Here is a 21,480-nt window from a genome sequence, read left to right as displayed (position 1 = left end):
TAAAAGTGTGCTTATTTGTCCACAATTATTTAATCCTTGGAAACTAATGATAATATAAACAAATTTAATAATAATTTAACGAAAGTTTGACTCTCTTTATTCATAAGTTTGGTGAACAAGGGAAAAATAAAATATCCTTCCCAATAATAAACTCAAAGTTTTAAGCCATTATAACATGTATAAAGTAAAAAAACAAAAGAAAACAAACAAACAAAAAAAACATGTATAATGTACAGGTGGCGTGAGCAAATTACAATTATTATGAAAGCAAGTCAACCGTTTGCAATGCCATTCAAATATTTACGTTAATTAGTTACCATCAGGTCAGTGCAACAAGAAACGCTTTATATTAAATTTTTTATTTCTTTAAAGATCTACTGATTTGCATCTTCTTGTTCTTTAATCAATATTCAAAATTCCTGAGATTTCTTGACCGCCATTTTCCCATAGAGGGAGATTGAATTCTTGTTCTGAAGAAGAGGTTACAGTGGCATGGATATGAGCTCAGAAATCCTCACAAGAATTGGGTGCATACTTGTTATGATTCCAATTATGGGTTTCTGGTTCAACAAAGGCAGTGCACATGAGAAGCTAAAGAAGAAATATATCAGCAGAGATTCATTTTCACTAAATTTAGCTCCCTTAAAACACAAACGACTTGGGTTCCATTGTATCATTTTGATTATTGTGTTCTTCACAGCTGGTGCAACTATCCTTCATCAGACATTTCAAGGTCAGTTCTCCATGTATTCAGTTACTGAGAATTCTTATCATTGTATTGCCCATGAGCATAGATGATTTGTGAGGTGGTTGATATACAGAATGCAATTGTCAAATGGTTGGATTATTTTGCAAGAAAGATTATGTTATTTGCCTGTGGGTCAGTCCTGTGTTAGGTCCTTCCACTGGATTGATTTTCTTTCTTATTTTAGAAGTTATTACTTGGTTAGATCAATTAGCAGCACCATGAATGAAGGATTGAAGGTCTTATAATCTATTGACTGTCCTTTTACAAGATTGCTATATGTTTTCTTTAGATATATAATGTAATTTCTTGGTTAGACCAATTAGCAGGCCAATGGAGGAAGCATTGAAGGTCTTATAATGTTTATGGATTACAGATTTGAAAATCAATTATATGGGCATTGTATTTCAAGGTTAATTGAAACTCTGTTAATGCCACACAAGTATTTTTGTCCTTGTGATAGTAGATAAACTTCTTCTGATTGCAATAGATGACAGAGCGGCTGAGAATTGTAGGCATTGCATTTTTTGTCTGAGTTAATTGTTGACTTGTTCTTGGTTAATTTGCAGTTACGTTAGAGGAGGTGTTGTTGGACACAAATTTAAGGATTCCTTTGCGCTTAAGTGGAATAAAGATGACAGAGTACAACCTACAGGAAAGTGCTTCACAGAGGCAAGTGGAGCAAAACCATGGATTTTTATTGATCCAAGATGTTGTCCTCCTGCCTGATGAGGTGTTACTATTGGTGCCGCTATCTTCTCAAAAATTCAGATTCAAAGACAAAGAATCTCTGCAATGTTCTTTCGAAGACAATTTTTATACGCAACTGAAGGGAATTGAATATTTAGATAGAGCCCAAGGAGTTGCTGCAGTAAGATGCCAGGCACCTGGACAAGATGTCCAATGGTCTGCAAAATCAGTGGCCCTAGTTGACAACATTCATAACCCAGTTGTAACAGAGACCATGAAAGTGAATGCTGTGTTTATGAATTACTCCCAGCCCATTGAATGGCATCACATGGTATATGAGAGCTTCATTACAGGTAAGGATATTGTTCTGTTTGCTAAAGGTATCAACCATAAACAAGGCTTAAATGTTGCAACAAAAGACCTCCGTTGCATCTTCAATGGCACAATAGAAACTACTGTAACTGTGTCTGCACAAGAGGTCTTTAGGTGTCAGCATCCAGAAGAAGATGTTCTTTATCAGCTTTATGGATCCAAAATCACTCTGTCAGTCCATGGAAACCCTATTCCTTCTGTTATTTATTATGACATGCCACCATCTTATCACAGACCTCTGCGGTATGCTCATATTAGAACTACGGAAAGCAAGAAGATGAAACTATGTGCCTGCACCATGGTGTTTAATGTTGCAAAATTCATAAGAGAATGGGTGATGTACAATTCCCATTTGGGTGTAGAGCATTTCTTTCTGTATGATAATAACAGTGAAGACAACCTGGAACAAATTCTTGAAAGTGGGTTGTCAGGGTACAATGTGAGCAGATATCCATGGCCATGGGCTAAGACACAGGAAGCAGGGTTTTCACACTGTGCTCTCATGGCCAGGGAAAAGTGCCAGTGGATGATGTATACCGATGTGGATGAGTTTGTATTCTCTCATTCTTGGTTGAATAAGCAGGTGGGTCCTGAGGTCGAGGGTATTCAGGCAGTTAAATCTAACAGCAAGGCTCTTACTGCAGGGGCTCTCTTGAACATGGTTATGAGTCTAAGTTCACAGAGGAAGAAGCCTTCAAGAATTTCCGAATCTCATATAGGGCAAGTTTCCTTCAAGTGTAGGAATTTTGGGCCATCAGGGCTTACTGAACACCCTGACAGAGGGGTAACCCAAGGGTACACTTGCAGGGAGAGGCAGGAGAAAAGGTTCAAATCCATACTTTTGCTGGAAGCTGCCTCTCCTTCATTGCTTAATATAATACACCGTTTCCAGCTGAAGAAGGGATACAAGACATTGTATGTGAAGTCCTCCATGGCAGTGATAAATCATTATAAATATCAGGCATGGAGTGAGTTTAAGGTCAAGTTTAAGAGGAGAGTGTCTGCCTATGTTGTGGATTGGAGTGAGTCTAAAAATCCTACTTCTCAGGACAGAACACCTGGCCTTAGCAATAAGGCCATTCAGCCACGGGATTGGGAACATAGATTTTGTGAAGTGAATGACACTTCTTTGAAAGATTTTGCAATCAGAGTGTTTTCTTTGGGTAATGAGGCAACTTCCAAACTAGAGTGGCAGTTCTAAATCTAATGTTTAACGCTTATATACCTCTAATTCTGTTTACTTGTATATAAAAACAAATGGGTATTTGAGTGATTCATTGCCCCAGGTTTAAACTTGACAATTTGAACATAGCGCCAAAGGCAAACAGAGTAGATCAATCTGTTACAGCAGAAGCCGTATTTCAAATCAATATGTTAAGTAAAAGAGCATAATTTTTCCATGATATATTTGAGCAGAACAAGTCCTATTTCAAAGTTTTGGTGAAAATAGAAGTGTTAAATTTTTTATGGTTATAATCTTAAGACCAAAAGTTTGTTTCCCTTACTGTTCATCCCAGAATTTCCTTCTAAGTGCCTTCCTCAATAAGTCATTGTACATGTTGCTTGCTTGCTACACTATTGCATATAGTTTATATAACTTCTGATAGACACAACTTTATTTATAGGGTATATACTTCATGATCAAGCTAACTCCAAATTTAGTTAAAATTTCAAGGTGCTGGTTGCATCATCTAATTCACAATTTTTTACTTTTCTTTTTTAAATTGATTGAATTTGTTTAACGAGCAAATTTGGGGATTAACTGGTTCCAGCCATTCACAATTCTTTACTTTTCTTTTTTAAATTGATTAATTTTGATTAACGAGCAAATTTGGAGATTAACTGGTTCCAGCCGGTGAGGCCACAAATGAGAATCCTCGTCCCAAGGATGAACTTAACCAGTCCGTCACTGTGATGAACTTAACCAGTCCGTCACAGTCCATAGACATACCATTACTCCATGTGCCCATGCACCTGCTGTTCACATTTGTTTTTTTTATGCAATGAAACAATGAACCTCCATGTGCTCATGCGCCTCCATGTGACAACGATGCTTGGGCATCACACAACATTGAATGATATCCCATTGACATTAAACAATGCAATTTTTTGTGTCAATTTCACCTTGGCCTCTCAGCAAATATATGTTAATCGAAAATAGTGCTCACCCAGTAACATTTGGATATTTTTGCAAAGACTGTAACATGGGTGGTTCACCTATTGGGCTTGGAAATCAGTGTCCTGGTGCTTACTTTTAGAGCGGTCTTGCATTTGAAGCTACCAATAAGTTCCTTATTTTCAACGTCATTGGGTTGTTCTTTCAATTTTTGTTGAATTTTTCTTTCTTGTTTTACCTTCTGGCTTGCATAGTACTGTGGATGATGAGAGCTAAAGTGATACCTTTGAGGGGGAATTCGGGTATGTGGTATTTGAGATAGGTTTGATTTGAAATTCCGGTTCTAAACTCTGTCAATAAATGCTATTCTAGAAGGTGCTTCATTGATGGTAGTTTTTTCATCATGTTTGTTACATTAGAATTTTGCATTCACTGTATGTATGTATGGAAACTCATGTTCTACATTCAAATCCTTTGTTTTCATTGGCAAGAGTCATGTTTTGTATATCATCTGACCAAAGTTATAACTTTCTAGTATCTGCAAGATCACCAAAATGTGTGGACGCCACCAGCCCCATGGTCAGCAACAGCCAACTCGAGCTCCTTATGGGAGCTCTCTCTATCCTCCAGTCTTTGGTCTCTGTACAAACTACAAAGGAACACTCTGAAGATCTACTGTGAAGCTAATCCTGATTGCAATCTGTCCAACCTTCATGGAGTAGGAATACTTATATTGTAAGATGAGTATCCATATGGATATTGTAGGAATACTTATTGATTCGTTATGATCGTCGTATTCTGCAGTAGTCGATCATGCCTAGTGTTCTTGTTTCTGAGTTGTGTGAGTGGGTGTATCTAATTGGGTATGATTTTTGGATTTTGCAGCAATGGATCATGAACACTTCATGGAGTGTGAGGGTGAGGGCCAAGGATGATGTAGGATTCCCTCCATTTGCCTTGATAAATAGGGCTACAGACCAGGCTCTAAGGCATGGACGTTCAGAGAGTGAAAAGGTTATGTTTTTTTAACACCTTCCCATTTTAACATATGAGGAATTACTAGAAGGTTTAATATTATAGGATTGATAGTCTGTATGCTTGGATTGTGTTGGTTACCTTAGGTCCATATCACCTTGATGATTTGAATGAGGATGTTCTGTTCCCCCAGAGTGCATCAAGCATGTGCACAACATTCACTTCAAGATGGAAGCCATGTTTCAAGTTGATATGCATCATCAAATACTCTATAAAGGAGCAGAGATTGCTCTGTTCAAATCGAACAAGAAGGATGATTAGAAATGGAAGATAAATCCCATCTCAAAGCTCCCTGAAAGTATTCTTCAGCCTGCTTTAATTAAATACTTGATTTTATGTCACTTCAATGCAATTTTATTAAGGAGCATTGAACATGAAGACTTTAGCCAGAAATTCAGATTCATCGAGTCTCTGACATTCATAACTGTTATGTTTGCATCGAGTACAGTGCTCTGATAATTGAGCCTCTGTTAGAACATGGTGTTATGATATAAATCGAGCCTCATTTGTTTAAAAATATAAATCTTTTTCTGAAACCCTGATCGATTGAATCTCTATGAATGTGATTCTTCTCTAAAATTGTGAGGTCACAATAATGGAGACATCAAAATCAGAGAACATATTCTAGAAATGAGGCTGGTCTTGTATCAATTCTTCTTATATTTGATGTTTTCCAATGTTATGTTTTCATTTATACTGACTGAATATCTGTTCTCATTGAGTCATTGTAATTTGTGATGTCATCACAAAATTTCAGAAGGTTTAATCTTTTTCTCTTTGAGGATGTCATTGGAAAGATAAATATAGTTGAAGGTTGCGATGTAATTACATTTGTTTTTGCTAAGTATTTTTTGGATTTAATATTAAAAATTCACATTTTCAAATCTAGAAATTGCTTAGCAACATTGATATGGACTGTAGAAATCTTATGCTTCTAATTATATATATATATATATATTTCCACTTTTCTAATTGAGATGTTATCAAATCTTTCTTGTAATAAATGAAGCAACAAGAATGCTTTGTACTTTTAGTTTCCGTAAGTGACAAATGATTCGAATGGATTTCAAAGTAAAAAGAAACGGCCAGTTCTCTTTGAGGATGTGATTTAGCTGTGTCCTTGATCTATATTGTCAGTTAAGGACTCTGTGTGCCATTCTAGGAGGAGTTAGTGTATTATAATATGATCATGTCTTGAATGTTGAGTTACAAGCTATACTAAAGGTTGTTTTACTTTGTCTTAAAGGAATTTATTATGTTATTAAAATAAATTTTGAGTTGCTTACTTGGGTATACTAAGTTCTTCCAAGGAAATGCACCTAGCAAAGTTCAACTAGGCTAGTGTTTTTTTCCTAATTATTCTACTCCTAAAAATAGAGCATGCTATATGTGGCAAAAAAATGTTTTATTTATTACGACTTTGAAAATTTTAATTGCTTTCGATGAAAAGCCTAATTTGTTTATATATAGATTGATAGATTAAACAGTAAAAGAAGAAAAGTTCTTATTAGGTTGAAATATAATTTTCGCTTTCAAGTGCATTTTTTTGTTGTATATGCCTTTGCATTTAGGAACTATCATGGATGTACACAAATATGCCATCCAAGAAATTTTGATTTCTTTTTGTGCCTGCAAAATGGACCAATTGTAAGAAATGCATGGTATCACATAATATTAGCAAACTCTAGAAAATCTTGTCATATCTCTTGAACCTCTTAATATTAGTTTGGACATAATATTAATTTCCTATTGTCGTATCTCTTGAATCTCATATGAGTGCAAGTGCTGCTAGTTTAACTTTTGATAGACACAACCTTATTGATAGGGTTTATAATCAAGCTAACTCCAAATTTAGTTGAAATTTTAAGGTGTTGGTTGCATCATTAAAGTTGTCTCGATTTTATTCCTATTTTGCAATCTCGTGAGTTTACATTGTGAAGTTGAATTTTTCCCATATTTAATTTTTTTTAATGAAAGTGTCATAAATATATAAAAAATAATAATGATTGAATTCAAAATGAGATAATAATAAATTTTATTTAAAATAATATTATTCATGTATTTAAATAATTGTTGTATTATTTAGATCATGAATAGAGTCTTTATTTTTCATCGACAAAAAGCATAATATTATATTTCTTTTTACATTTTATATTTTATTTACTTTTCTTTTTTAGAAATGTGTCAAATTGTCATTTTTACTATTTCGAGTATTAATTTATTCTTGTGTCTATATATTATGCCCAAAAATCAAGCCTTGTTACCTAACACCTCGTCATACCCATTATTGTTTGTTTCTTCTTCTTGAATGTGTGCCATAGTTTTGTCCTCTAGGAAAAGATAGCACATGGTGGTGCCCCAAAAATTCAAATTCTCCTTTTCTTGCTCAACCACCCCCTTTTCATAAAACCCTAACCCTAGCTCAACTCCATTTACAAGAGAAGATTTTAAAGGAAACAAAGGTCATTAGAAAGGCACATAGCGCACAACCAAGTATTCACATACCACCTAGAGCATCATGAGCATCTAGGAGCTATTGGATTTCTATTCAATTTTTCTTAGGACACCTTTATTGCTAGACGCACCCCATCTCTTCTTAACCACTTAGGATCAAACACACCTAAACATGTCCATTCTCTACTATTAACTTGACTGAATGATTTGACTTAGGTAGGTATCTCAAACAACCATTAGGTGTCCAATTTTTCTTACAAGTTACAAATTACTGGTTGGCTTTGGTAATTTGAGTGAAGATGACCTCTTAGAGTAGGAAATTAGTGTGTTATAGGAGACACCATTGCGAAAGAGAGATTAGACTTGTGCAAAATTAGACATGATCATGTGTTAGGGTTTGTGACAAGTCTATAATAGAAAATTAAATTATACATCTTTCCCCATTCTCATTTCATGCTTCCTTCTAAAATGGGAATTACTAAAACTCAACTTTGTAATCTTCTAATGTTTGAAATATGTGATTATATGTTATTTGAATTGTTATTGTAGTCACTAGTTTTGATTTTAAATAAATAAGATAGTTATATTGTGATTAAATAAGGAAACACTGCTACACTCTAGTAAACATATATTTTTATATTATTTTTTAGTGAACCCAATATTCTTAACAAAAATAATAACCTTTTCCTTTCCAAAAAATGACACTTGAACCTTTTATTGTTCTTCCATTTATCTCTTGCATTTACGTATACAGCTAAACCGAGGGTGCTTTTCTTCAAAAAATCAAAACCAACCAATCATTCTACCTTTTATTTTTTTTCCATGTGTCAAGTTTAAAATTTATTGTTTTATCTTCCATTTATCTTTCTATTCAAACACATCTAATCCTCCTACACAATACTCTCTTAAATATGATTTCCTTGTTTAGAATCTATTTTAGGTGAACCTCAATTTTAGTCATCTTATAAAACTTTAAATAGAGTAAAATATTAGAACAAATGAAATATAATAATTTTAGTCATCTTATAAAACTACATAACTAGAGGTAGGAGAATTTACAATATCCCCAACAATACGTCTGTATCATCCTTAATACTTGTTAACCTAAGAAAACACTCATCACAATAAATATTGCATTGTTATTAAGCATAATAAAAGAGAGAGAAATCACCATCAATACTAGAGACACAAGAAATAATATGGAGAAAAACCTTGAAGGTAAAAACTCTAACAAAATTATGAGTCAGACTCACTTTAGTACTCAAAACGATTTTAATACAAAAGGTCACAATGTATATACCATCTAAGATCACTCTCAATCCACCAAGACCTCTTTACCAATTGATTTGCAAACTCTTAATGAACTCCCTTGCCTAATACACATTCAAAACATGAGAAGAATGCACATAAAACTCTCATGGTATAAGAGATACAATACTATGCAAGATCCACCTATGCTCAATTTAAGCTTAATTTACATATAAAGAGTTTCAAAGCCTTGGGAAATGAAAAGAAATGTGTTACCTTACCAAATTACAAAATGTATTACAATCTTGTCAAAAACTTTATGAATAAAGAAAATAAGTTGCATTGCCTATCAACATGAATATGATTACCATATTGAATACAATTAAAACCATTGGGATTGTGGTATTGAAATTTTTTCAAACTAAGTTTTGCAACCAACAATTGTTCAATCAAGTTAGTTTGTGAGATACAATTAAATAAGATATCAAACTCAAAATCTTCAAATAGAATATTAACATTAAACAATGCTTCTTTGGATACCAAACCAACCATTCTAGTAGTGCATGAACTTTGAGAATACCCATGTGAATCACCGCTAGTCTTCATACCTTTAGGAAATTCAATTGTGAGATTAACATCATTTTTACACTTATTTTAATGTGGGTTCCTTTTAGATATAGTTTCCATCATGAACATCATATATTGTTGTACCTATCATAGTAATCATAATCTATAGATTTATTTTTAGCTTATCACCTTTTTATCATTTTGAAAGGAAGAAAAGTGTAGAATAACGCTTGTAAATGTTAAATCTAATAGGAGAGTGAATGCAATAAATTCTTACAAAACCTTTAACTACTATTTGATTAGATGAAAACATACAAATTCAGATTTAAACAAATAAAATCATACCATTAGATTTATGTGGAAAAAAAAATTCAGGAAAAAACCCATACTCAAAAAGCCAGAGCTCAATTGTATACAATGCATAGAGCCAATGATCTTTAAGAGTAATTACAACAACTAAAAATATTGGAGAAAATTCTGGCACAAAACATCTACATAGAAAATATCCAACCTATCATACAAAATACATTAAAAAGCCACATATTTATAGATCTCAACACATGAGTTAATTTAAGTGCCCATTGTTTCCAAAACCAACTCATAGACTCAAAAGATAAGAAGTTTCAAAAAGAACAAGTTGTCATTCCCATGACACGTTGCACATAGCAACTTTACAAACCACTAACTCATGACTCACTTATAACAATCATTTTTTCATATGCAACACCTGCCTCACACCACTTGTCAAAAGTGAACTCCTTTATAAATAACATCTGTCAAAAAATAACTCTCCATGACTCTTCCACTAAACTAGTAATCATCATATTAGTAAATAAAAGAAATTGTCTTAGTACCAACATAGCAACCTGTGACACCAATCCCCTAAATTTTATGACTTCCAAAGTGGATGCAATAAATAATTAAATAACCAACATGTTAGGACCCTAAAGTTGAGACACCTTAATGCCAACACATTTTTAGTGATCCTATCTTCTTTAGACTTTGAATAATCAAAATAATCATCTACCTTAATATAATGATAATGAAATCATGTCTCGTTTATGCCAACAATCTTAGATAGCAATAGGCATGTGGAGATGAGTATGTTAACCTATTATACATTTCATCAAAATTTCAACATTAAGAACATATGTACCCATTTATAAACCTCTTCTACAAAATGAGTTGGTGCAATGAATGCGCTTTTATACCATTTGATTTATAAAATTCCAAGGCTATACTTCGAGTTAGTAAACAATTAAGGTAAGTGTAGAAAAGTTAAATTAATAGAATACATAAAATTAAATATTACTTGACATTATTAAATTGTAATTAGGAATAAAAAAGGAGGCAAATCTATAACGCATAGACCTATAGTGTCATAAAATTGCGACCCCTGCAATTTTAACCACATTTGGGTTCCTCACCTTGGTGACGACATCTCCTTCCCTAACCGCCCGATCTATTTCTACATTTCCAACCCTCCACTTTTTTTCCTTCATGTCTTGTGTCTGCTTCAGACCTTGTTTGGACCCCAAAATAGGGCAGGATAGGGGCATGGCACCCCTGCCCTCACCCCTTAGTGTGGTCCTATGTTTGGTCTGCCCGATCTCCTATGCATTTCTTGTCTTCGGGGTTCGCAATTCCTCTTTGTCAGCCTTCAGTGGTTGAAAGTTAATCCTTGAGGCATGTATAAAAAGGAATTCAATACCCTCATTCATGGATGGATGAACAACAAAAAGATAGATAGAGGGCATAAGGAGAAGATACAAGAGTTCAAGGTCATCATCAAGTATTCAAGCATTCAAGTCTTCTTCATTCATCCATTGGAGCAACATTACAACATTCATTTACAAGCATGTGTGTGTGTTAGGGTTTTGTCATGTTACATGCCATTTTATATAACATTTGTGGTTACATTCAAGAAGCAAAGCAATCATCATCAACAAGTTGCAGATCTACAAGGTATACATCTCCATTGTTTACATTCAAGCATTTGCAATTACTTTCTTTCTAGGTTGATTCCTCAACCAGGGTTTGACTGAGGCAAACCCTTATCCACAACCCCCCTTTCTTTTCTTTCTTTTTTGTGTGTAGGTTGTAGGGGCGTAGCTATAATTGCAGGTTTGGGCTTCATTTGCAAAGATGAAAGAACCCTTTTTGTTTTGCGAATTTTGGGGCGAACCATGTACATTCCCACCACAGTCCCGATGACTTTTCTCCAAATTTGCAGGGCAGATCCGTGTCAATTTAATTAGCTCAGATCCGAAGGTATAGCGCGATCCCGAACTGGTAACACCTCATTTCACTCATTTCCTTTCTCTTTTCCACATAGTCAACAAGTCAACTTTCTCATTTACAAAAGAGAGTAAATCACACTCCAACCACTTGCAATCCACTTAGAATTCACATCCTTGTTCCCCTCGGATTTGGATCTAGCAGATTCAAGCCCCTCTTTTGAATGTAAAGTTCCTCCCAATTGAAAATCATCCTAGTGGCTTCCTTTCTCTCTCCTAAGTGGGAGGCAGTAGGATCCAATTTTCCACTTTACATTTTGGTGAACCCGACGTCTTACACATTAATTCTCATTTCTCATTCTTAGATCTGATTAATTGCAATTTGAATTTCAAATTTTCATTTTCAAGTTTGATCTATTTGAAAATTTTAGAGGTTAATTGCATAAAAACCCTATTTTTTCATTTTGAAAAAATTAAGCTTGTGAGGTGTAAAATTTTAATTGCTTGTTACAAATCTGATTTCTATTTCAAAATTGCAATTCAAATCTGTCTCTTTATTCTGAAAATTCAGTGGTTAAATCATAAAACCCTCATTTTTAAGATCTTTTCATTTTTGACCTTTGACTGCAATTTTGACCGATCTAGACATCTCCAAATTGACTGTTTTTTTGGATCCCACATTAAAATCATAATCTCTACCATCCCTGAAAATTTTGAAAAAAGTTGGTCGGACCGTGTGCATTCTCGTCACGGTCCTCGGTTTTTTTCCCGAAATTTCAGGAGAAGAAATTGACTGTGTTTTTTTTGCTCAGATCCAAAAAATCAGCATACTTTATCAGTTTTAACACTCTCTAAGGTCAAACACAAAATAAAATTTCATCAAATTCACATCTTAAAATTAATTTTCATAAAAAGGTCCTAATTTTAGATGTTCTTTTTGAACAAATTCATATTTCACTTAAGAGACTTTTAATGGCAATTAATAAATTGGATTTTATTGCTCTTTCACATTTGATTACATTAATTTTTGCATATATTTATCATGTGTCAGATAAGAGTCTCTTTAATTTCATGTTGCTTCTCTTTCTTCATAGCACTTGGTCATATTGTGTTGTTAGGATTTCCAAATTATTAGATCTCAAAGCTTTCATATATCATTTATGTTGCATTATAGTGATGTTGTTAACAACATGCATTTCCTATGTTAATCACCTTAAAGCTTTTGTAGATCTTAAACCTAGAGATCCTAATCTTTGTACCTCTCCTAGGGTATCTTGTGTGAAAGAAATGAGATCTAATGCTTTACCCAATGATCTTTCTACAAGAGAGAAGGCATTGGAAAGTAATATGGATCCATCTTCTTCTTCTACACATACCCTTGAGCAAGGGGGGCAATATGACAACATCAACATTCTTATATCTTTAGATCCTCCTTATTCTCCTAGGACCTATCTTCAACATCAAAGTCTATGTAGAGAGGATGATGTCATGCATTTTATTCATGACCTTTCTCCTCGCATAGAAATCACTAAAAATGAGCTTTTAGATGATGAATATGTTCTTCCCCAATCTTCTAAAAAGGATAAGCTTGATAAAGGCAAAGAGATTCTCATTCCACATGATACTCCTCCTTCATCTACAAATCCTTTTTTGCCTCCTTACACATCAAATTTCAAAGAAACTCATGATCTTGTTCCTCCATTTAGTCAATTGCAACATTCTTATGGCTTTCATATAATTACAAAACAAGGTTTTAAAGGACAAAGAATTGGGAAATTTGAGCATGGAATTCGTGTCCCCATAAATCCTCCTACACAAATTACTACAAGAGGCCTAGGAAGTAGTACCCCTCTTTCTATGGACGAATTCCTTAGACTTCAAAACTTTCAAGATTACCTTCAAAAACAACAAATTAAGAGAGCCTGCAAGAATGCTTCTTCAAAGTGTCCTTTTGGTTCATTTCATCAAACCCATGACCATAATGTTGATGATTGCCCTAAATTTCAAAAATATATTCAAGATGGCATAGATAGTGGCAAAATTAGAATTGTAGATAATGAAACTCCTTCTTCTAACAAACCTTCTTCTTCATGGGAAGATGATATTTACCATCCTGACAGATTAGCTGTAGGAATCTATTGGAGATTGAAATATGACAAGAACATTTCCTTTCCTCCTCAAAATAAAAACAAAAATCTTAAGCAAGTGAAAGGTATTGAATATTGCATTTTTCATGATTTATATTCACATTCTATTGGAAAATGTTATACATTTAAGAAAAATTTTCAACTACAATATGATCTTGCACAAATTTGTCTCACAAAAGATCTAGTTGTATTTCTTGGTAAAAACATAGTGCCTTAGCACTTCCTTTCCCTTCATGTTTCTCTTCACCCTATGGCATAATTACCCCATTTCACGGGGGCCCATTATCATTAGTGGTGGTATTGTTTTATTTTAAAATACTTTGGGGTGGCAACATGAAGTCCATTTTTCTTCTTCTTTCTATACATGTATCTCTATCTTTGTGCATTATTCATTATTAGATCTCTTTTCTTGTATAGGGTTATTCTTATGTGAGCATATAATTGTTTTTGGGTTTTTCTCTTTGCTTGGAGAGGGGCATCTTTAATTAATACGACACTTCTTCTCTTTCCTTCATTCTCTTGGAAATCTTACCTCTTCTATGGTTTCGATTATTCGCAAGTATGATATGCCCCTTAGCAAGGAATGATCTCTTGGGAGGTATATATCATTTCCTTGAGAGGATTTGTTCCACTAGGACGACATATCACTTGAAACTAATCACCATTAGAAAATGTGTAATGTTTCTCCTTGTTTTCCTCACTTGGGGGGCAAGGATTTTATCTCCTTTCCCTTTTCTTTCTTATCATTATTTCCTTTAGGGACTGCATTTTTCATATGTGATTATCATTTATTACAATGATATACTTTTATGATTAATCCCCCTTGGGGAATATATGATGATTTTTCTCTCTTCCTTTCGAAGATTACCACTTCTTGAGACATGTATTTTACATTTACTAATGTATTTTCTTGCACGTGTTCATGTAAGTTCATTACACATTTACTTATGTTTAATCTCTCCCTAGTAGATTGTGTAAGCTCTTCTCATTGTCCCTTAGCTTGGGGGGAAATGATCCTTCTCTCTCTTTCTCTAGGGATCCACTTTTCCCTATTCATTGGATGATGTGAATTGTATTACTTGATGTCATTCCTTGTACGAAATTGTTGGTTATTGACTTAAGGATTCTCTCTTATACAAGAAGTGGTAATCCTTGACTACGACCTCTTTTACACTTGGTAATGTACATCTATGATAAATCCAACCATCCCTCTAGGGGCTAAACGTGAGTCATCTCTTATCAAGAATCCCTTTCACCTAAAAATAGGAGGAAGGATTGCATTCTTGTTCTTTCCTTTTCAGGTTTGGGCTTCATTTGCAGAGACAGAAGAACCCTTTTTGTTTCACGGATTTTGTGGCGGACCATGTACATTCCCACCATGGTCCCGACGAATTTTCTCCAAATTTGTAAGGCAGATCCACATCAGTTTAATTAGCTCAGATCCAAAGTTACATCGCGATCCCGAACTAGTAACACCGCATTTCACTCATTTTCTCTCTCTTTTCCACTTAGTCAACAAGTCAATTTTCTCATTTACTAAAGAGGGTAAATCACATTTCAACCACTTGCAATCCACTTAGAATTCACATCCTTGTTCCCCTCGGATTTGGATCTAGTGGATTCAAGCCCCAGTTTTGAATGTAAAGTTCCTCCCAAGTGAAAATCAACCTAGTGGCTTCCTTTCTCTCTCCTAAGTGGGGAGTCACTAGGATCCAATTTTCCACTTTAGAAGACCATTGTTAGCAAGAAAACTAGGGGATACATATTGGAGTTTTGTACCCATAGGATAAAAAATTTCAACATTAAGCACATATGTACCCATTTATAAACCCCTTCTATAAAATGAGTTGGTACAATGAATGCGCTTTTATACCATTTGATTTATAAAATTCCAAGGCTATACTTTGAGTTAGTAAACAATTAAGGTAATTGTATAAAACTTAAATTAATAGAATAGATAAAATTAAATATTACTTGACATTATTAAATTGTAATTAAGAATAAAAAAGGAGGAAAATCTATAATGTATAGACCATTGTTAGCAAGAAATCTAAGGGATACAGATTAGAGTTTTGCACCCATAGGATCTATGATGTTGTAGTTTTATACCATAGACTTAGTCTCTATTGAGGAAATAAGAAAAGGTATTCTAGATCCTATCTTAGTTGTAAATTAGAATAAAATGTCACATAGACATAATAGACCAGAAATCAAAATTATTATTATTCATATATCAATATATATCCATTACATTTCTTATATCTCCTTTATATGTATATATTATCTATATCTTCTATCTCTTCTATATCTCTCATTTATTTTTGTTAATAGGTATTTCCTATCTACTTATATCAACAATAGGGGACGTGGCCCTTAGATGACATCCCTAAAGTAAAACCTATCTTCCAAAACTCCTATTTTGGACCCTTATTTCTAGTTTGCTATTACCTATCTATGGACCGGTTTTTGTATACTATTTTTCAGCCAACATCATCCCCTCATTAAAACATTAACTTATCCTCAAGTAAACCTGGTCCAGAATCATGATGAAAATGTTCTAACCTTTCTTTGTTGAGATATCACAGTAGGATTTTTTCATCTAAAGTCTCAAATTAGATTGCTTTAGAATCAAGAATATCATTGATTTTATCGTTGACCATTATAGTAAAGTTAAATTATTGAAATAGAAAGAGCCATCTCCATATATTGTTGAACTCTTTCAAATGCTAAAAGGGGGGGCTGAATCAACATATATAAAAAATTAACCGATTTAACCAATCAATTATAATTCATTCTATTTACCACATTTGCAGAAGGAAGGAACCAAAAAATATAATAGAAATCACACATGAATGCAAAGATTTTATGTGGAAAAACCAATAAGCAAAAAACCATTGTGAGAACTATCCTAGTATATGAAAAATAGGTTACAATATATTAGGTTGAAGGCCAAGGAAGCTCATTGCTCCTGATTTAGACTTACAAAACTGAGGCACACTCCTTCAGGGAAATATATAGGGGATTTTCAGAACTGAAGATCACTTCTTCAGAGAAGGATACAAAGCATTTGAGAATCAATTTTCAATATGATTTAATTGCAGATAACCACATACTTTGATATGCTGATTACAATCCACCATTACTACACATGTAAAACTACCTTCATTACTATGCAACTGCACTTGCACACCTTCACACTTACACAATATCACCCAATCATACCACATGTTACATTCAACTTCCTCCAAAATTATTTCATCCATACCATTCACAATCAAAATAACATCAATCAAGTTGGCCTAATTTGACATGTAACATGTAGATACAAATAGTTGACCCAAAAACACTTTTCAAGGTAATGCAAAAATTATACTGAGGTGTATGAAGCATCACACCATGTTGACACGCCTTCGTATCCATCCCATTTTGTAGATCCGCGTGTTGTCGTTTGGACCAAAACACCATAGGCCAGCTCCAAGAGATAAAATTGTCAATGTCTTCTAACCAAACTAATTGAATACATAATGTAGACCACCAAAAATACTTGCAAAGGCACTAGAAAGCATCATTAGACACCAACATAGCTAAACCATTAAACCACACCACCAAAACTAGTGAAGATAGAAGAATGCAACACACTCCTACAAATTTTCACTTTGCTAGTTTGTTCACCAAAACAATCACACTTAGCCAATACCAGCTATGGACCATTGAGATCATCTCCAAATCTATATAAAACCTATAATACAATTGGATACACCATTTGAATAATCCATAATAACCTTCCACACATTCGCATTACCACTGAATCAATCATCTATTATTGCACTAATTGAACATGTATCTGGATCAAAGATATCAACAAATTTGACAACTGAACACACATCCAAACCAAATATATCAACAAACTTGACAACTGAACACACATCAAGACAAAACATATCAACAATTTTGACATCAATGAAAACACAACTAATATTCGCAACAGTCTCCCCCTTTGTCATTGATGGCAACACACACCAACTCCAAAACACTCCACAATGAATTCTCTCTCCCCTTGACATCAAGGACAAAGGGTGTGTCCTCAACACAAACTTGATATACAAAACTTCAACGCAACTCCCCCTATCTACAACAACTAAAAAATGAAATGCATTTGGAAGCCAAAAATTGCACTCCAAACATCATCTACTTATCCACATACATACGAGAGCAAAATGGTCTTACTGATAGGATCTTAAGAACCTTGTAGAGATGGAGGCATGATGCCTTTATGAATAAGGTTAATTTATGGCTAGTTAGTCTTACATTCTTCTCCCGTGGAGGCTAACAATGTACATTAACACTCAGTCTTCAATAGAAGATCCTTTGCATCTTTGCAGCTAGTTGAAACCTTTATTGACTTCTCTAATTTTTTAGAACCTTCTAGAAACTTCACCATACTAGTGAGCTTTAGATCAACCACATCTATCATAAAAAAAATTGTTTCTTGATCTCCTCCCTTTGATTATTTAGTATATTCAATTTTAAATATGAATTCTCCAACTGAGCTCTGCCATTTCTATCTACATCCTTCTTCAAATCTGTTGAACAATATAGCTATACAAGCTAAGCTTTCATAATGTCTATTTGAATTTTAATTTCCTTAGTGGATTTTGGCCACGAATGACAAAATTGGTAAACGGACACTACATCATCCACAACCTTTTTAAAAACCCTTATGCTATCCTTCAATCAGGTGTGTGCATATGCAAAAAAATCCACCAACTCCTTTACTCACTTCTCTTCTATTCTCTTCTCTAAATCCTTCAAAAAAATTTGCATCTAAGTTGGAAATATGATCTTTTAAACAACAACAAAAAAGGCTTCATACCTTTCTTTCTTCTTGTCACCTATTGTTTAGGTGTTTCTCCCTTCTTTTTACTTGTCACAGTTCTAGCTAGGGTTCCAGAGGAATCAATCTTCATCAAAGGAGACACAAAGACTAACCTAGTCCTCCTTAGTACTTGCTTACCAATCGCTTCTTCAACTATAGGTAGATTTATCTTTTGGTAAAGTTTCTCCATTCTTTTTGCATGTCCTTTGTCAACTTTATCCTTGATAATTTTGTTCAAGATCTCTATAGTGGTTCCAGACCTCTCTTTATTCATATCAATTGCCAACATTAGTAAAGTATCAATGTTCTTGCCAACCTCTTTTGGAGTACCTCATAAAGTAACTTAGACAACCATGCAATCCTCGGTTCAACAAACTCAATGTAACAACAATCCCTACTCACCAGAAAATAGAATATTTCATTCTTGTATTTCCCAACCAAATCACAAGGGATCCTCTCCCTGGCTTGCATCTTGTTTTTTAAACTTTTGAACCAACCCCAATATTGCTTGTTGTATTCATCTATATCATTGTTGAAGCTTCTAATATGTGTTTCATGCTTAAAAATCATTAATGCAAAAATAGGAAATAAGGACGAATCACCAAATCCTTAACTATCAAAGCAATTTCAAACATAAACCAATAAAAATTAACACAAGATAAAAATAAATTCAGATAAATGAAACTCCTTCATCATGCATCATGGCTTCCATTGTACTTCTCCAAATTGTGCTTGTAGGTGGATCTCAAGTGTTGCACTGGGATTCCTGCATAGATTAGACAATTGTTTGAAGATTGTGATTATGTTACTCCAAAAAGCTAGATTGAATTGATGAAAATGATCTTGAATTTATAGATTTTCAACACAAAGGGGGTGAGAAATAGAACTCAAGTGTTGATTGATAGATAACTAAAATTGATTGATCAGTGAACTAGTCATGATTGATTTGTTAACTCAATAGATTGATCTATTAACAGGATTGATTGGAGAGTGAACTCAATAGATTAGCTAGTAAACTCATTTGATAGATGAGTGAGGTGAATAGACTAGGGAGATAACTGAATTGATGGATTAGTCATAAAAAGCTAATTTTGAGTTAAAAAAGATGATTGATGAGTTAAATAAGTTAACTAATTAAACAACTGATTTGATCAATCAATTCTGATTTGGCATGTGTTTTAGGAATTTGAAATTGAATTTGATTTTCATTTTCAATTTGGATTTGAATTTGGTCATTCGAATGCTAAAATGCACATGAAATTAACTGAAATTCAGATTTGGGGAAATTTGAATTTGGAAATGTAAAATTAGATGAAATTAAGTGAAATTCGAATTTGGGGATTTGGAAGAATAATTTAAATAAAATTATTCAAACATTAGAAATGAGCTTAATTAAATAATAAAGATTATTTAATTAAGGAATAAATCATAAATAATTAAAAAATAATATTTAATTAATCTTTAGAAAGGGAGTTAAATGACAAAATGATTAAAGAATGGAAATTGGATAATTAGTAATGTAGAATGTGGTGATTAGAGGAAATAGTTAGTTTAATCAAATAATTAAAGAATTACTTAATTAATTAGACGAATAATTAGTATACGATCGATGAGACATTTTTAGGTGTCTACATTTGCCCCTCTTTGACACAATGTCAAAATGGCATTGTTTTGAAGAAAACGAAAAATTTATGCCCTAGTATGCCCCGGTGACACTGTATAGTGGCCCCTCGAGAGATTGTTTGTGCATTGAAGGCATGAATGATCATTCAAAAGAAGAAGAATGTTAGATAAGAGATGGAAGAATGGTTAACTTGATGACATGAATGAGTTTGATTATAGAAAAGAAATGGTTGAAGTGATTTGTATATTGATTGATTTGATAGGATTGGATTAATAAGATTGATGGGATTGATCTGAATGATCTAATAAAGATAAAGTCTAGTTTCAAGAAGGACACATCATGTATAAGACAAAAATGATCAAAACATTTGGTTTCAAGAAGGATACATCACGTATAAGGCTAATCTGTTTGGTTTCAAGAAGGATACATCCTATATAAGACAAAGATAGATGATCACATTTGGTTTCAGGAAGGATACATCCTGTATAAGAAAAATGATAGGTCAAAAACGTCTGGTTTCAGGAAGGATACATCTTGTATAAGATGAAGATAGATAAAAAAAATGGATGAATGATAAAATATGATAAAGGTGTAGAATAATTGATTGATAGATAGAATAGTTGATATGAGAAAATGATAGAATTGTAGATGAAAAGATTGGAATTAAGTGATGAGAGAGATCATATTAGAATGATTGGAAGAATTGAAAAGGTGGATTCAAGAAAAGATTCTTGATGAGAGAATGATTTGAAGAGACAATTAGCATGATGAGATTAGAAAAAAAATGAAATGATATGATTGATGATGAATAGTCTTCTTGTCTTTATTCATAATGCAATACATTTTCATTATTGAGTCTTATTATGTAACAATGAAGCTTTGTACATCAAGGTATGAGGAACCAAGATGTAAATATATCTCATTGCAAAGAAACAAACACGTAGCAGACAAGGAATGAATCCTCCATTGTAAGAATAGCACCAGAGGTCGAGGTATGTGCAGTAGTCACAAGCATAGTTATCCCATGTGACACTTGCCAAATGAACGTACCAATCACAAACACCCGCTAGAACTATTACCCTATAACTTCATTTTGTTCACACCAAAAAACAACAAACAAAGAAAAGGATCGTGCCCATCACAACTCCTCTGGTCACTTTTGGATATCCTTGAGTAGCTAGAAACATGATATGTCGCCAAATGATAAAGATAAAAACTAACTAAAACAAATTGCAGCAGCCACACTGATCTGTGTCTTTGTTTTGATTGCTTGATGTGACAGTTGATAATGTCTGGTTTCAGAAGTTTTGGACCTCGTTTAAGACTGACTTGTTTGGTTTCGAGTGTACCAATTTTGTTTAAGACAAGA

At 33.6% G+C, this 21,480-nt stretch overlaps 1 protein-coding gene across 2 annotated transcripts; it reads left to right on the top strand.

Annotated features, from left to right (window-relative positions):
- Window positions 1-311: 311 nt before the first annotated feature.
- LOC131048831 (glycosyltransferase family 92 protein RCOM_0530710) lies at window positions 312-5,643 on the top strand. 2 transcript variants are annotated; one of them, XM_057982909.2, is made up of 5 exons: window positions 312-733; window positions 1,315-2,970; window positions 4,459-4,658; window positions 4,809-4,937; window positions 5,045-5,642. In XM_057982909.2, exons 1-3 carry the CDS (start codon window positions 493-495, stop codon window positions 4,602-4,604), a joined length of 2,043 nt encoding a protein of 680 aa, XP_057838892.2. In that variant the 5' UTR covers window positions 312-492; the 3' UTR covers window positions 4,605-4,658; window positions 4,809-4,937; window positions 5,045-5,642. The 2 variants fall into 2 exon arrangements, with proteins under 2 accessions (XP_057838892.2, XP_057838889.2); XM_057982906.2 differs by having other exon boundaries at window positions 4,809-5,643.
- The last annotated feature ends 15,837 nt before the right edge of the window (window positions 5,644-21,480 follow it).

Source organism: Cryptomeria japonica, chromosome 7 (genome assembly GCF_030272615.1).
Source record: "Cryptomeria japonica chromosome 7, Sugi_1.0, whole genome shotgun sequence".
NCBI lineage: Eukaryota > Viridiplantae > Streptophyta > Pinopsida > Cupressales > Cupressaceae > Cryptomeria > Cryptomeria japonica.
This window is presented reverse-complemented; position numbering and strand designations above follow the sequence as displayed.

Coding starts and splice junctions, on each gene's coding strand:
- LOC131048831 (XM_057982906.2), top strand. CDS start 493: ATGGATATGAGCTCAGAAATCCTCACAAGAATTGGGTGCATACTTGTT. Junction 734..1,314: donor CCTTCATCAGACATTTCAAG/GTCAGTTCTCCA, acceptor GTTAATTTGCAG/TTACGTTAGAGGAGGTGTTG. Junction 2,971..4,458: donor AATCAGAGTGTTTTCTTTGG/GTAATGAGGCAA, acceptor ATAACTTTCTAG/TATCTGCAAGATCACCAAAA.